An 18,114-nucleotide genomic window follows, 5' to 3' on the forward strand; every position below is an offset into this window, starting at 1 on the left:
TTGGGAGGAATTTCAATTTTATGGAATTTCAATTCCTCAAATTTGAGAATTGCAAATCCACCATCCTAGGAATTGCAATTCCATAATACAAGTGAAAGAAAGTTTCGAGTGTGATGACCAAATTGCTATCCCTAATAATCCAACACCTTTCCCTAAGAATTGCAATTACATGAGTATTTTGATCTTTGTACTACTTATCCCCTTTGAATTGTCATATATACCAAATGAAATTCACACCTAAGCCACGCATTTAGCATATATATATATATATATATATATATATATATATGTGATCTTGATGTTTGAACTTAATTGCTAAGTTCAACAAAACCACACTAACAGTTTAATCGACTAAGTAACTCTAAGAACTATTAACGGGGCTGGATCAGCTTGTAGTTCAATGACCTAATTGCCAAAAATTTAAAGTGCACAAGAAACAGTAAAGACACAGGCAATTTGGTAACCCAGTTCGAAAACACCGTTCCTACATTTGGGGGGCTTCACTCTAGTTGCCCAACTCTTCATTGAATAAACGTCAAAGAAGTGTACCAACAATACAATTGAATCCACATGGAGAACTCTTGGATCTTCGTCAAATCTTCATCCTTCGAGTTCTGCCTTGAATAGTTGTCAAGTATGCGACATCCTGAACTCCTTGTGTTGAGGCTCCCCCTCAACAGCTGCACGATGTGCTTGACCAGAGTGAGTTCATGCCCTTTTTCTCGTAATGAGAGTTTCGATCATGAATCAAAGGTAAGTTTTGTCAAGATATCTTTTCAACTTAATCAGAGTAATGCTCTGTGAATGAATCTCTATAATTTCAACAACCACTTCATGGAGATGACCTTTGTATTTATAGCTGCTAGAATCTTGATTCAGTTGTAACTGAATAACCGTTTCTGAACTAACTTGACTGTACCAGTGTAATTCTTAGTTCAGTGTAAAGTCTTCATATCTTCAAGTCTTCTATGCTTCGAGTCTTCTGAACCATATGCTAAACTAGTACAGACTCGATCTATGCTAAGTACAATCAGGACTTGAACTACTTAAGCTAAACTATGTTTTGAACTATAAGTAGAATATTTGATTGTCATGAAACATATAACAACTAGGGAGTTCTTTCCAAGAAATACTTGTTTTTGATAAAAGGCTTTTTATTAACAATCTCCTCCTTTGTTTAAGTTTCCTAACAATATAGTTTATCTATTTAGAACAATAGCTTCTATCATCAAAAAGATAGTTCAAGATGACAAAAAACGAAACGTTCGTTAAAGCAAATCAACTTAGACCCTATTACAAGATAAACAGACAAACTAACAAGTTTATTTCAGTTGCTTATTACAAAAGATAATATCTTCTACACTAGCAGCTAAGGGTCTTCAAAATCCGGAGCAGTAACCAAGTGACCATCAAGTAACTCAAAACAAGTAACCAGTAACCAGGATTAGAAGTTTGTTCCTACTCCCCCTATTGCCTGAAACTTGTGAATATGTAGTCACAAGACTTCATAGCAGGACCAAGTAGGAAAGCAAACCTGGTATTAAAAACAGAATCATTCCAATTCTGATGACACAGCCTCTTGGTCGGTCCCAACATTCTCAACAGCAGCAGTAGATGTGGTTCCTTCAATAGTTTCAGCAGTTGCAGTCTGAGCAGCAGCTAACTCTTCTCGTTCACGCAGTCTAAGTTGTTCAAGTAGTTGCATCTCCACGTTTTTTTTCTCAACCAGGACCTGGATGACCATTTTCAAATCTCGAATATTCTTTTCCAGAAACTAGGAAGTTAAGTGACTTGTGGTAGAACCTTCAATGGCTAGAGGTGGTGCTGAACTACTTCTGTGTTCAGGGTAGATATCGAGGACCTGTAGGTTCTGTTTAAGTCTGGAATCAATTAGCCTAACTATAGGCTTCTCCAAGGGTTCACTAGCATTAGGTCTGAAAGTTTGAGCACTCAGTATTCCATAAATGGTACAAGGAAATGATAGCTTAACCTTGCTTTTTTTGGCAACAGGATCCATAAACTCAATGACTTGTTTGAAAATGATGTGCCCTAAATCAATTGGAATTCCTTTTCCAATTTTGTAAACCAGACTGGCCATTTGTAAGTTCAGTGCACCCATCTGCTAGCTTGACATCCAATTGGTCATGTCAATCTTGTGGAGAGTGGCATGCTTGGTTGTAAGATATTTAGCAGACAGCATGTTAGTCTCAGTTGGCCAGTAGCTTACTGTGCCACCAGTGATAGTCTTTGTCAGTACATTCACATCAATATCCGGGTCTTTAATATCATCTGCATCTATGCTAAGAAACACATTAATTGTGTTAGGTGAGAAATTGTAGTAATTATTTCTTAGCCATACACGACCGTAAAGAGGTGAGGATTGATCATTGACTGTAGGCATGAGATTTGCACAAAATTCTTTGATAGCCATTAGGGGATAGTCTCTCATTTTGTTGACTGTTCTCATCAGATTAATTTTCTAAAAAATGGGCAGAAGTTGACATTCACTACAAAAAAACGCGAAAATAACGATGGATTTAGCAACGGACCGTTTCTGTTTCTAATTTTGCAACGGATTAGTGACAACTTAGTGACAGATTTTTATTTTTTTGTTAAATAGACATCTAGCGACGGATATTACGACGGATTTTTTTCGTCGTTAAAAACAGCTAGTCAAGCAAAAGGCAAAAGGCAAAAGGCAAAAGGCAAAAGGCGAACATCTTATTTGTACAAATTGTGTTGCTGAGGTAGAATTTCTATTGTCTCAGGTAACTAAAGTAACTTTTGTTTTGTAAAATTTGGTATCTCTCATAACATTGTCCTAAGTATTTGGAAATGATGCAAAAAAAAGCAATGTGTATGTGATCAATAACCAAATATGAGAAGAAGATACAAGAGCTGAGTGAACTATTGCAGCGCAAGACAGATGAATGCTACCAGTCCTGGATGTCTGTCTCTGCAGCTAATCAGCATCTTGAGAAGGTTAGGATGGAGCTTGACAATAAGACATTTCAGACATATTCCTTGGGAAGCAAAAAGAGTTCAATGAGCTTCATTAATTTGAAGAAGAGAATATATTTCATATTGAGATTAGGGATATGATGTAGATAGATGAAATACAACTTGTCATTCCTCATCACGGCTCTGGGCATTCGCCGCCTCCATAGCATCCATCCTGGTATAAATCTGGGCGACCTTCATATTCATGGCCGCCAACTTAGCAAGCACCTGCTGCTGGAAATTTCCAGAAGAAGAACCCTCGCTCGTCTCAACATGGACGGGACCAGCAACATCAGGATGAGCATCATACGCCTCCATCCTCACATCAGTCTCAACAGCAGTACGGGCTCTCTTAGCCCCAATCTTATCCCGCATCCTCTCAACAGCTTCAGCTGTTAGAAGCTGCATGCCCGGAGACTTCGGCTCTACTAGAATGATCTGTTGCGTAGCCCTCAGTAGCCGAGTAAGGTAGGGACCCAACTACAAAGCCACACCCCTTGGCTGATACTGATTCTTGAAAAGGTTCCAGATGACCACACCCATATACACCCGTTTGTGCTTGATCATGCCATATAGACATAGCATGTCAGCTTGATTGACGGAGCTGGTTGCATCGTACCACCCACAAACGGAGTGAGTGAGAACATAGTGCATAAACCTATGTTCCTTCTTGATGAATGATGTGGAGCGGCTGTGGGAGCTACTGAACTCCGTGGTACCACCCGTGAATTCCTCCAAAAATGCTTGGGTGTTCCCCATGTTTGTTACCTGGTTCTCCCTTTCCTCCTCTGTGAGCTGCTGTACCGGCCCGAAGCCCATCAACTCACTGATCTCGTCTGAACTGAATCTGAACATGGCGTGGCCCACATAGAATGTCATACAGGGGCTGCAAGTGAGCCTATCATACTTGGAAAGCTTCATGGTCGTCATGACCTCAACTAGCACAGATGTATATGTGTCCTCCTAGAAATCCATCAGTAAGTACCTCCACTCCAAGAGGGACACCAACTCCTCCACCTCATCTCTAATACCGAACTACTCCGCTACATCCAAGGAGAGGATGTACGGCTAGAAAAACCTTCGTTCTGAAAAGAACTTGTAGCGCTCAAAATTTTTGGGGTCATGGAGTGGAGTGGTCGTCGGTTGTGTAGCCGGAGCAGGCTGTTGTGCAGTTGATTTCTTTCTAGGACGGGGAGACATCTGCAAACAATCTCAGAACAAGCATATGTACGGGGTGAGGTGTAGGCATATTGAAAACACAGTGATATGATGGTGTGGAGTAGAATGTAAGACTAACAATAACAAAGAAACAAGTAAACTAACTGCTTTAGTTTTCAAAGTATTTTTCTTTTTTTTTTATTACTATTTTTTTTTGAAATTTCCAAAACCTAGACTAGATTGCGGCTCAAACAGTGCAAAATTGCGCAGTAATCATCGCCAAACAGTTAAAAAACTACTCCACAACCTAAAAATATCAATAATCTCACCCAAAATCAACATTCAACCAAGAAACAAGTGGGTATTCAAAATTTCACCCAAATCTCAAGTGTGAACACCATTGAAGGACTAAACAAGCTTTCTAAACATCAAATCAACAACAATAACCCTAAGCATGCTCAATCCAACAATATTCAACCATAAAAGTAAAGATTCAAGCAAACCCATGAATAACAAGGTATAAATTCGAAAATCATATGAAGAAAGTAAAGAAATTGAAGACCAAACGTTGAATACTTGATGAAGATGAAGTGAATGAAAAGCAAGTTGCAAGAAGTCACAAAGTAATGGAGGCAAATATGGTGGAGAAGGGTTGGGGAATGAGAGAATTTGGGAGAGAAATAGACTAGGGTTGGGATTTGGGGAAAAATATAATGGAAGTCGCGGGTGGGGAATTAAATCCCGCGCCACTATCACGACCGGGAGGGTAGCCGTGTACCCGGGCCCTGTTTTGCGCTGCGCGTACTGGATTGACTGTAATATATCACGGCCAGGGTCACAGCTGGGAGGGTGGCCGTGACCCTAAGGCCTTTAAAGCTCTGTACGTACTGGAAATTGGCAAAACCCACACGGGATGGGTCACGGCCGAGAGGTTGGCCGTGACCCAGAGCCCTGGATAGCGTTCTACGCACTGGAATTCTTCATTAATCGTCACAGGCACCCTCACGGCCGGGATGGAGGCTGTGAGGGTGATGCTCTGTTAAGCCAAAAACTGTGCGTGTACGCCCAAGCTCGGTTTCACCTGCAAATCAGTTCAGAATACTTCCAAAACACTTCTAAACCCATTCAAAGCATAAAGACCTCAATTCCAACCATTTCCCACTCTCTCAAAAGTAAATTAATGCAAACCTCACACAAAAACAACCCAATTATCACCCCGTAAGCATAGAAAAACTCCTAACTCTACTCCGAACTAAAACAAAAAAAAATGCAGTAAAATAAAATGCAAAAAGGTAAAGGATAAAATGAGGTGCCTCCCATGAAGCGCTAAGTTTAATGTCGCTAGCTCGACTCAACCTCATGGACATCAAGTGTGATTGGAAACTACACGATCTGGTGGCCTTTTGAACTTAGAGAGCTCCTTCGTCCATCTCCTATAGAAACCATCAGGACCAAAGAACTTTCTCCCACGTTTTAGAGCACATGTTTCTTCAGGAGGTTCAGGAGTAACAGGGGAAACGTGCAAGTCCCCTAGCTCATTCATTCTATTCTCATAAGTGCACTCCCCCAGGCCATCTACCAAATAACACTCATCAACATACGAGGGCTGGTGTTTTGCCATCTTGAATATGTCAAACTCAATCTTGTTCTCAGCCACTTCCATTACCAGCTTCCATCTCCTTACATCAATGAGTGCTTCAGTAGTAGCTAGAAAAGGCCTACCAAGTATAATAGGAACCTTGGCATCCTCCTCTATATCAAGAACAACAAAATCCCCCGGTATAAAGTACTGATCAATCATCACCGGGATCTCTTCAAGCACTCCCACTGGATGCTTTATGGAACGATCCATCATCTGTAGAGTCATAGTAGTGGGCTTTGGTTTTCCAAGGTTGAGTTTCTTGCAAAGAGAATAGGGCATAAGACTAACACTCGCTCCTAGATCACACAAAGCACCACCCGCTACAAAACCGCCAATGATGCAAGGAATGGCAAAACTACCTGGATCCTTCAGCTTAGGAGGCAACTTATGTTGAAGAACTGCACAAGTCAACGCTCCCTCGCTTAGATCCACCACCGCACTCCTCTCTGGCTTCTTCTTGTTGCCTAAAATGTTCTTCATGAACTTTTTGTACGATGGAATCTGAGTCACTGCTTCAACAAAAGGCATGGAGATCTCCAACTTATCCAACATCTTATTGAACTTGCTCTCTCTCTCTCGGTCTCTTTTGATCTCCACGATCTCTGTGGATATGGCAACAAGTTGCAAGGTATAATCGAGTCTTCCGCCTTTTTCTCTTTGCTCTCACCTTTCTTACTCAAGGCATTCTTGTCTTGCACTGGAGCCTTCCCTTTGGAACTGTCTCTCTGAAGCACAGGCTCCTCCTCACTCTCATCAAGAACATCCTCGATCTCTACTCCCTCATCCCTCTTATCAGTCTTCTCAGGTAAAGGATCATTGGAAGGGAAAAGAGGATCCTTCAAGGCTATTCCGCTTCTAGTGGTGACTGCATTCACTTGGTGCCTTGAATTTTCTATACTAGCTGTAAGCCTACCACTAGAAGACGAAGCTTGATTAGGATTCTGGTTACCACCGCCTTGTTGCTTGGCCTTAAGACTCTCTATCTCTACCTGTAACTTGCTCATCTGAGTCAGCACAGTATTCATGAAAGTCTACATATCTACCTCTTGAGATGGTTTAGAAAAACCTTGTCCTTGACTATACCCATAGCCTTGATTACCTTGCTGGAACTGCCCTTGATTCTGATTTTGATTGCTCCTCCACTGAGGACCTTGATTTCCACCCCTGTTCCCTTGATTTCCTTGAAAGCCTGGTGGTGAAATCTCACTTGATTGCTCTGATTGTTCCAAGGGGGAACAAACTGACTTCTCCCTTGCTGCTGGTAGTTCCCGTAACCTTGCCCCTGTCCCTTGGTCTAGAGTAACCAATCAGATCAACTTGCTGCACATTGGGCTGAGGAACTTGGCTACTAGGATCTAAATGATAACATGTTTGAGAAGTATGGTTGCCACCACAACTGCACAACAAGCTACAAGAGGAGCCTGTGACATAGAATAAGGATTAGGAACAAAAGAACGTTGTGGAACTGGAGAAGGCTAAGTCCCTGCCTGAACACTCTGAGTAGGAACCTGCATCATCTGCTTGAGCATGTGCTGAATGGAATCTAACTAGGCTTGCATTGCCATCTTGTCCTCAACCTCAAACATCCCAGCTGGTCTCTCCTTCTTGGGTGGATCACTCCTCTCATTATACCAGTAGGCAGTATTCGAAGTGATCCTCTCAATCAGCTGCTCACCATATTCAGGACCCATATAAATGAAAACACCTCCAAGATATGAGGTGTCAAGAATGGTCTTCGCACTATCCAGCAACCCCTCATAGAATGATGAGATGAAATCTCCTAGAGTCATCAGATTCTTAGGACACTGCCTCCTCAACTCTTTGAACCGCTTCTAAGCCTCGTAGAGACTCTCATTGCCAAACTGCTGGAAATTCTGAATCTGCTTTTTAAGTTTGGCAGCCTTGGATGGAGGACAATACTCATGCATGAATGCCTTGTAGAGCTGTTCCCAAGTAACGAAATGATTGCCTGGAAAGGAATTTAGCCAACTCAAAGCTTGATCTCTCAGGGAAAAGGGAAACAGCCTCAGTTTGATGGCATCACTAGAAATCCCATTCATCTTGATAGTTTAGCAGATCCTATCGAATTGAACAACATGAGCCTTTGGATCCTCAACCCGAGCTCCTCCAAACTGATTAGCTTGGACCATTTGAATCAAAGAGGTCTTCAGCTCGAAGTTGTTCGCCTCTACTCCTGGATAAACAATGCAATCTTCTTCATCAAACTCAGGAGCCAAATGAGCTGCCATGGGTGGCTGACCACCCTGCTGAAACATAGGAGGAACTCCATGTGGGAACTGCTGAACAAACTAGTTGAACAGGTTGGGATTCATATGGTAGAGAAGATTTTGCATCCCAACTCCCTAGCCCTGCTGCTGATACGCTGGACGCTGCTGCATGTGAGGAACTCCCAATCCTCCCCCAACATATGCATTCGGGTTCGGATTAGCCATGAAGCTCTGTGCCTGATTCTGAACATTGTGCACTGGAGGGTCAACACGAACTCCATGGTTTTCCCTAGTAACCTCTCTCTGCCTAGAATTCTGCTGTGTGTTGACATCATCATGAGCAAGCTGCCCGATGTTGCTATTGTTTCCAGTATCCATGTCTACTACGAAGTTCTGGGACTCATGTAGCCACTAACGCAACACCCTCCTCTCCCTCCTTAAATTCCTCTCAAGGTCTGGATCGAAGGAATGAAGATTTTCACTCTCCTTGGATCTAGTGCGCATAAAAGGAGGGTAACCTACTGCTAAACATAAACACAAACACTCTTGGAAGAAATTGGTTATGTGTTAGAGAAAAATAAAAATAAAATAAACGTGAAAAGAATTTTTTTTTTGTTTTTTCAAGTACTAAATCAAATAAAAACTTAATCTCCTAAAAAATTCTCTAAAAGAATAGTCATTAAGTTTTCCTCTCTCTCTTTGCGTGGAGAGTTTTTTAGGGTTTCTTAGCCGTTTCAAGTTTTTCCGTTAAATTGTTTTTTGCTGTTGTGCGCCAGCTACTCGATGGAGGAGGGGGAACCGAGTAGTCTCGCTACGGCCTATGAATGCTTAACTATAGTCGACGATGAAGAAGGGGTGGTCGTGGAAGTTGAGGACATTGCGGAACCAGTGGTGGATATTCGTTTCTCGGCGGTTGGGCGTGTGGTTACGACCGATCGGTTAAGTTTGTGGTTCTTAGAGATGTTATGTCGACGGCATGACGCCCTGCGAGGGGTGTACATGTGAGTGAGTTGGGGAGTCAGCGGTTTAAGTTTAAGTTCTTCCATGAGACGGACATAACACGAGTGATTGACAATGGGCCTTGGACCTTTGAACAGAACTTGGTGGTGCTGCATAGATTAACGGAGACGGATGACCGGTTGGAGGTTAGCCTAGATAAAGCATTGTTTTGGGTACAGATTCATAACCTGCCGAAGGGTTTTATGTCGGCGAAGGTTGCAGTGCTTCTGGGGAATTCCATTGGGGTGTTTGAAGCGGATGACCCTCGAAACTTTGAGGGAGGGGGGAAAACTTTTATGCTTGTGCGGATTCAGTTGGATGTGACTAAACCGTTGAAGGCAAAGTTGAAATTGAAAAAACCCAGAGGTGAGTGGTTTTGGGTTGATCTGAGATATGAGCGTCTCCCGTCTTTTTGTTTCCTCTGTGGAATCATGGGGCACGGGGATAGGTTTTGTCCAAACGTTTTGGAGCAGCAGGTGAAGGGGAGGGATAAGCCGTTTGGACCTTGGCTGCGGGCGGGTGGCCGGAGGGTGACAGCGGCGCCAGTGAATCGATGGGTGGTGCTGGACCCATCGTCGGTGGAGGAGGTTTCGGCGACCGATGGGGTTCTAACTGTAACGGCTGATCATAAAGGCATACTAAATACTCAATTAGTGGGTAATAATTGTTTACGTTCTGCATTAAATGTGGGCAATCTGGGTGAGGGAAGGGCTGTTACGTCCTTTATGGAGAACCGTGCAGAAGTTAATGCGGAGGGCGATGATGAAGGAGTGGTGGTTGTTGAACAGAAGCGTCGTAAGGTGTGGGAGGTTACTGGGAATGGAGAAACTACTGAGTCCTGGGGTAGTCCAATGAACGTTGAGGGTCAGAATGTTACTTCTGATGAGGTGGGTCCTGGAGTCCAGGCCCACCCGGCCAAATGAGTTGCTTCAGTTGGAACTGCCGGGGGCTCAGGAATCCCTTGGCAGTTCATGTTCTGTTGGGTTTTGTGCTTTCTAAGAAACCTGACATTTTATTTTTGTCTGAAACTCTAGTGATGAGGTTAGAATGGAGACTGTTCGTATTAAACTTCGTTATGATTCTTCTTTTACCGTTCGGGCGCAAGGGCGGAGTGGGGGTCTGGCTTTGCTATGGAACGGGGGCATTGATGTTGAGGTCAAGGGGTACTCAAACCATTACATTGATGCGTTTGTGTCCGGTAGGGGGGCGTCACAAAGGTGGCGTTTTACTGGTTTTTATGGGTGCCCCGAAAGGCACCGTCGACAATATTCTTGGGACCTTTTAAGGTATCTTTCTTCTCTGTATTCTCTTCCTTGGTTGGTTATGGGAGACTTTAACGACATTATGTGGGAAGGGGAAAAGGAGGGGAGGGTTGCTCACCCTCATTGGTTGCTAAGAGGCTTCCGTGAGGCGGTTAGGGATAGCGGTCTTTCTGACCTTCCTTTTGAGGGATGCCAGATGACCTGGGAAAGGGGGAGAGGGACTGAGGGGTGGGTGCGGGGGAAACTAGACCGTATATTAACCTCAGGGGGCTGGAGAGATGTTTTTGGGAGTGCTAGGGTGTGGGCGCTAGAAGGAGGTAGTAGTGACCACTTACCATTATATTTAGAAACTGGGAGGGAGGGTGGCAGGAGGTGGCGTCGTCGCACTCGGTATGTAAATGCCTGGGGCGAGATTCCGGATTGCAGGGAGGTGGTGATTGCGTCGTGGAATAAGTTTGGGCAGTGTGATATTGCGAACCGGCTGCGGGAGTGTGGGGAGGAGGTTTGTACGTGGGGTCGCCGGAGGGTGAGTGGGGAGGAGCTGGAGTTGGGTAGATTGAAGAGGCGAATGAGTGTTCTTCGGACATCAAATAGGCATGATGATGTTCGGGATTTCAAAAATGCGCAGCAGCGTTATTTATCGCTTATTCAGTTTCAAAGCGATAAATGGCGTCAACAGTCGAAGGAGTTGTGGTTTAGGGGTGGGGACTGTAATAGTCGGTTCTTTCATAACTCTGTAAATAACCGGCGACGACGGAATTATATAGGAGGCTTACGGGATGAGAGAGGTGGATGATAGGGAGATGCGTGGGGTGGTGATGGGTTATTTTGATCATTTATTTCGATCAGAAGATGGGAATATGCAGCCGGTTCTGGAGTGCGTAAATCGTCAAATCACGGATGCCCAAAATGATATGCTGATCCGTGCTTGTTCTCATGAGGAGGTCAAAGGCGCACTTTTTTCCATGCACCCAGATAAATCACCAGGTCCGGATGGATTGTCGCCGCCTTTTTATCAGCAGTACTGGGACATTGTGGGAGATGAGGTAGTTCTTTTTTGCAATACTTTTATACATTCCGGGTCTTTACCAGAGTCTATAAATAACACACATATTGTTCTTATTCCTAAAAAATGAAACCCGGAACATATGTCTGAGTTGCGTCCTATTTCTCTTTGTAATGTTTTGTATCGTATTCTTGCTAAAGTTTTGGCGAACCGGTTGAGGGGGCTCTTGGGTAATATTATATCTCTTGCCGAGAGTGCTTTTATACCAGGGCGTTCAACTATTGACAATGTTCTTATTGCGTATGAGGCGGCTCATGCTCTGAATCGGAACCAGGGGAATGGAGGTGGGTGTGTGGCTTTAAAAGTAGACATGAGCAAGGCTTATGATAGGGTTGACTGGAATTTTCTGAGTAGGGTGATGGAGAAGTTAGGGTTTTGTGAGCGGTGGATTTGTCTTATGAGAGAATGTGTGTCCTCGGTGCGTTACTCGGTGTTAGTAAATGGGCAGGAGTGGGGCCCGATTCTCCCAGGGCGGGGGTTGCGTCAGGGGGATCCCCTTTCTCCTTGTCTTTTTATTATTGTGGCTGAAAGTCTGAGTGCGATGTTGAGGGAGCAGGAGGTGGTATGGGGTTTACATGGGATTCGGGTGGCTCGGCATGCGCCGGCCATTTCTCACCTTTTCTTTGCGGATGCCTGTTTGTTCTTTTTTAGGGCAAATAACCTAGAGGCGGGGGTGATGAAAGAAATCCTTAGGGAGTATGGGGAGGCTAGTGGACAAAGGGTAAATTTTGACAAAACCTCGATTGTGTTTGGAAATAGAGTGCAGAGGGTGGATAAGGAGGCTGTGTGTGAAGTGTTGGGAGTTCATGAACAGTTGGGGAGGAGTCGGTATTTGGGGTTGCCGGGGTTAGTGGGGCGAAATAAGAGGGAGGTGTTAGCATTTATTAGGGATAAGCTGAAGGCTAGAATTATGCACTGGGGAAATCGTTTTCTTTCCCGGGGTGGGCGAGAAATCCTTTTAAAATCTGTCCTTCAGAGTATCCCAAATTATGCAATGAATGTTTTCTTACTTCCTAAGGGTTTGTGTGAGGATATTGAAAGGCTTATGAACTCGTTTTGGTGGGGTTGTGAGCATCGAGGGGGAAAGGGTATTAGATGGAGTTCATGGAAAGATCTTTGTGTACCAAAGGAGTTTGTGTAACACCCCGGCCCGGCTATACCGTATATCCGGAGTAGTTACCGCCACACCTAGATTGAACCGTGTCAGGTCAAGAAAGAGTCCACTCTAGATGCACAGGCTAAAGAAGGAATCTGATACACACATTCTCTTCCCGACGTAATTATATATACATTGCAGCAGAAGGAAACAAAAGTAACTAGGTTAGCTACTTATATATACACAAGGATTGACCTCTAGGGTCCAAAAACATAAAGGTTCATGTTGGATACAACCTTACTAGCCAACTAACACTACTGTGGCTACAAAAGATATTTACACAAAAAGAGTCATTCTAGACTTTCCCCAAACCACGTCATCTAATCTAAAGAACGGTACACCGGTCCTGTGTACGTCCCCCATACCAGGTGAGGTGATCTAGGAAGTAGCAAGGGATGTTTACCATGGACCACTCATCCCAAAACTCCGGAAGACTGGGGTCCCACGGGTAGGGATAAAAGACAACAAACTCCAGGGGATTACTGCCCTCTAACACTTCCATGGGGTAAAATCCATGCCTAGCTTGGGCTCTATCCAGAAAATTCGGCGGTCCACTGGGAACAGGAGTGTAAGCGGGTGCAGTAGGATAAGCGGGAGGAGGGCTATACGTCAGAGAAGGAGGAGCAGGAGGATCAGGAGCATAACCGGGAGCGTAGGGGTCATCGCCTAACAAGAACTGTGTATAATCATCATAGTCCATTATAGGGAACGTAAACTCGGATGAGCTCCCAGAGCTCATCGGGCTACATGAGCCAACGCTAGACAACATCTGTTAAATAAAGACACATTGAAGTGTAGTTAGCACGACGGCTAAGTAAGAAAATCCATGGTCACTCAAAATTCAACAAAGGTTTTCAAAACATATATATAAGAGTTTTGCAACTTTACCCATTTGTTGAGATTTCACCTACACATAAGTTAACAACGAAGACTTGTACAAAAAGAGATTAGTGAACCAATATCAAGCTTTCATTTTGAATACCATCATTTCTTCTAAGTAGCGATACAGAATAATTCTTTCTTACTTATAAATCTTCCTTAGTTTCATATTAGCAAGCGTGAGGCCTTTGGAGTATTCTCTTAACTCCCTCTTTGACCACTTGGATCATCGAACTCGGGTTCAGTGGTCGTCACCCGATCTAACACTGATCCCCTGGACGTAAGGTTCGTTAGAATGATTCCTAGCTGGCCTAGCCAGGTCCATAAAAACGACACCTACCCGGACTTTTGGAGTAACTATACCTTAAGTGTGCACACCCCCATAGGAATACCTCATCCTATGAGTTATACAGTACTCGACGAATAGACTTCGCCTCTCTTAGTATGAACTGATCATACGATGTAAACAACCATTGGGAAATGGCATTTAAGCTCGCTTCATCCCGTAGGCTAATCAAGGTCCTCCTCAACTTACTTAGAAACTAAGGTTTTGGAAAACATTTTCCTTTCTTTAGTTTTTCTTCCTTAAATCATTCCTTTTGGGCATATTTCACATAATGAGTCCAATACTTGAAATTGGCTACCTCATTAGCCCAAGGTAGTGATTTTGTTTAAAATGGAATTTTCAAAATACTTTCAGTGCCCGCAGGCTTTCCAAATACCATTTTCTCATCTTTCAAGTAAGCTACCCACTTACTAATAATGAATTTTCCTCACACCAAAAATAAGGTTTTTGACAACCTATTTACCAAAATAGCATACGTTCTTCGACGTAAGTTTCATAAACATTTTTATTTGCCCAAAGGCTTTTCAAGCATAGTTCCCAAAATTCATTTGCACATCTCACCACTTCATCATATACAATACTAGTAACACAACACACTTCATGCACATGTACGTATCATCCATACATATTACTCATAGGTAGCAAGTACATACAACATAACCTCTTCCTCATACCTACATACACATATATATATTCATATGTATATTCATCCATTATGACACATATACATATATATGCTTCTCACGTGTGTATGTATATATATACACAAACATTTTCTTTTTATTTTACTTGCAATATTTTACACATGTAAATGAATCACTTGAACCCAGAATATATATATATATATATAACATATATTACCCACCTAGTTTTATACTCATATATTCTACTAACACTTACGTATATCCATATATTCTTAACACAAAGTTCCTAAATTCCTATTTCAACTATCAATCATCAAATCTTAAGTGACAAACCAACTTAAGGGATTTCTTACCTCTTGGGTGAAGCTTTTTTGACAAGAATGGCTTTTGAACCTTTAATCTTTCACCAAAAATTCCTAAGCAAGACATACCACCATAACAATAATTTTTTTAAGAGATTTTAACCTATAGTTAGGTTCTAGGGAAGAAAACAAAGTTTTTAACCGAACAAAAATAGAAATTTACCGAATATTTGTGATCTTGATGAAGGATACTAGCTATGGATGTTCTAGTCTTGAAGATGAAGATGAAAATCCTCTCCCTTTTCCGCTCCAAAATTTTGGCCAGATGAAGCAAAATGGGGAGGCTTGGAGATCAAGTCTCCATTTATATCACAATTAAATTATTTTAAAACAAGTATGTGGTGTAGGAAGTTGCCAAGTGTCAAAACCCTATGGTAACTCAAAGAAAATATCTTTAATTGGACTGTTAAGGGTTAAAACAGATATAGTTTCGGTAGGAAATAATTTAGGTAGGGGTAAATTCGAAACCAAAATTATCCCGGACTCCATTCTAACCTTGATTTCTAAAATCGGGTAATGTTCGGTACATCACGAAATACAGCGATGCTACAATCAAAATAAATTTTCACTGCTACGGGCTAATTTAATTAAATAGAAAATTCAAGGTTAATGGTATGGTGCCTAATAACCCACTTCCTAGAACAATCGGGACAGAACACATATTCCTAAAAATTTTACGGTTTGTGACCGGTACGTACGATCGCAGCTTATTAACAACTATTCTAACTAGTAAAAATTATTTTGAAATATCTATAAATCATAACTCGTGCATGCCAATGCCTTAGAATAAAATAAATTTAAACCCCCCCCCCCCCTCTTTTTTTTCGAACTCTAGACTCACTGGAATGAGTGAAGGGTTACAGTTTGGGGGTATGGGTTTTAGGGAAGTGCGAAAGATGAACATGGCTATGTTAGGAAAGCAAGGGTGGAATTTTTTAACGAAACTGAACGCTTTAGTGTCTCGGGTCTTTAAGGCTCGCTTTTTCCCGAATTGTTCTTTCTTAGAGGCGGGGGTTGGTTCAAATCCTTCTTTCGTGTGGACTAGTATTCGGGAATCACAGGTTTTGTTATGGAAAGGGGTTAGGCGGAGGATTGGGGATGGGGGCTTGGTGAGGGTGTGGGGGGAGCCGTGGCTTCCAGATAGTGCAAACCCTTTCGTTAGTACTCCGGATCCAGGGTATTTGGGAAATTCTTTGGTACGTTCTCTTTTTGATACTCATGCGAGCGGATGGGATATGGAGTTGGTGAGAGATGTTTTCAATGATCGGGATGCTTTGTTGATTCTGAGCATTCCTATTCCTTTAGTCCCGAGTAGTGATATTTGGTATTGGGAAAGGGAGTTGCATGGGTTATATTCTGTCAAAAGTGCTTATAGATTGAGTACTGGGGAAGGGGTGTTAGGGGGGGCTGTGGCGTGGGCTGGGGTGTGGCGTTTGAGGGTGCCTCACAAGTTGAAATTTTTTTTTTGTCTCTTTGTACAAATCGTTTGCCTACTAAAGACCGTCTGATTGTTAAGCAGGTGAACTGTGATCCCATTTGCTCTTTTTGTGGGGAGGAGGTGGAGTCGGTCATACACCTCTTTGCAAACTGCAGTTTTGCGCATAGCTGTTGGAGACTACTTGAAAATTATTGGAGCTTGGAGAGGGTGGAGTCGATTGAAACATGGGTAGAGGGTATGTGGGAGCATCTGACAAGAGATAGAATTGAACAGGTTGTGGCTATATGCTGGATGCTATGGGAAGCACGAAATAATGTGATTTTTAATTCCAAGAATGCTGATCCAGGCACGGTTACCAGGTTAGCCATAATGTATATTCAGAATTGGAAGGCTGCCCAAGTTAAGGGTGCTTTGAACCAATCAGCTGGGTCTGATCAGTTGCTGCCGGATACATGGCGTCCTCCCACGCTTGGGGTTTACAAGATCAATGTCGACGCTGCGGTGGATATCTCAAGCCGGTATATTGGGTTAGGTTGGGTTGTGCGGGATGAGGGGGGTGTGGTGATTGGGGGGAGGGAATGCGTAAGTATGAAGGGGTTTTTTTTGTGAGGGTGGCGGAGGCTGTGGGTGTGAGAGAGATGTTGAGTTGGCTAAAGAATAAGCAGTGGTCGGCGGTGGTGATTGAAACTGATGCGCAACTTGTGACAAGGGCACTAGAAGGTCATGAAAATATTACTTCCTTTGGGTCAGTTATCGATGAGATTATAGCTCTAAAATCCTATTCTTCTGTCATTAAGGTGGTTTTTGCTCGACGTACGACAAATATGGTGGCTCATATGCTTGCTAAGGAGTCGCTACATGCTCTTGATCTAAATCTTTATGATTTTTTTGATAGTATTCCGCGTTTTATTTCTTCTCATGTAATGCGTGACTTCATGAGTTTTAATTAAAGTCCTTGTTTTGTTTCAAAAAAATTAAAGAATAGTCAAATCAATAAAGTACAGTGAAAACTGTATATGAGATTTGAACCTTCAAGAAATTCATGTTAGAAATTATTTTGCTTGAAAAAATTCTCTAACTTTAATGCTAGAAATAAAATAACCACACAATACAACCAAATAAACCAATCCCCGGCAATGACGCCAAAATATGATGTCTATAATTGTGAGTGAATATGAGGGTGTAAATGTCGTTCCGCTGAGGATTGGAAATTAACTACCGAAATCATAGCAACAAATCTGAGAAATTAAAGAATTAAAGGAAGAACTTTACTAACAATCTCGAAGAGTAAGTCCAATCTAAAACCACGATTCCAAGCTTGCAAACGAATTCAAGTATGTAAATCTGAGCTATTCTATGCTATGGAAAACTCTAAAGAGAATGAAACTTGTACTAAACTAAACTAGGGCTCGGAATACCCAAAAAGACAGCTGAATGCGTTATTAAATACTGGACAGCAGTAGGGGTCACGGGCTCCCTCACGGCCGGGATCGGGGCCGTGAGGAGCAGTGGCCCGCTGCTGTCTGCGACGGGGCTCACGGGCAGCCTCACGGCCGTGAGGTGCCCTCTTCGTTTGCCTTCTGACTTCTTTCATGCTCCGCTGCTCCTTTCCGACCTTGGGTGGATTCCTATGCTTCGAAAACTTTTCCAAGATGTCCAAAAATCCTTCCTTTACTTCTTGTTCGTAAGTAAACTAAGCTTAAGCAAATGTAATACACAAATGAGTCTCCAATTCACCAAGGTAAAGAAAATAAGCAACAAAACCAACTAAATTGTGGGGCAAATAATAGTATAAAATCATATGTATCAATGTCCAAAGGTTTCAGGAAACCTTTCAGATAATCCAGTTGTGATTCCCTTGAGTAGGATGTGTAGATAGGTTCTCCGCCTGGAGGATCCATTCGATTGTTAATGATCATAAACATCTCTCTTGA

At 42.6% G+C, this 18,114-nt stretch overlaps 1 protein-coding gene across 1 annotated transcript; it reads left to right on the forward strand.

Annotated features, from left to right (window-relative positions):
• The first annotated feature begins 15,587 nt into the window (after positions 1-15,587).
• Positions 15,588-17,764, forward strand: LOC116013165. Its single transcript, XM_031252815.1, has 3 exons — positions 15,588-16,166; positions 16,262-16,698; positions 17,638-17,764. Exons 1-3 carry the CDS (start codon positions 15,588-15,590, stop codon positions 17,762-17,764), a joined length of 1,143 nt encoding a protein of 380 aa, XP_031108675.1.
• Positions 17,765-18,114: the final 350 nt, after the last annotated feature.

This window comes from Ipomoea triloba, chromosome 3 (genome assembly GCF_003576645.1).
Source record: "Ipomoea triloba cultivar NCNSP0323 chromosome 3, ASM357664v1".
NCBI classification, from domain to species: domain Eukaryota; kingdom Viridiplantae; phylum Streptophyta; class Magnoliopsida; order Solanales; family Convolvulaceae; genus Ipomoea; species Ipomoea triloba.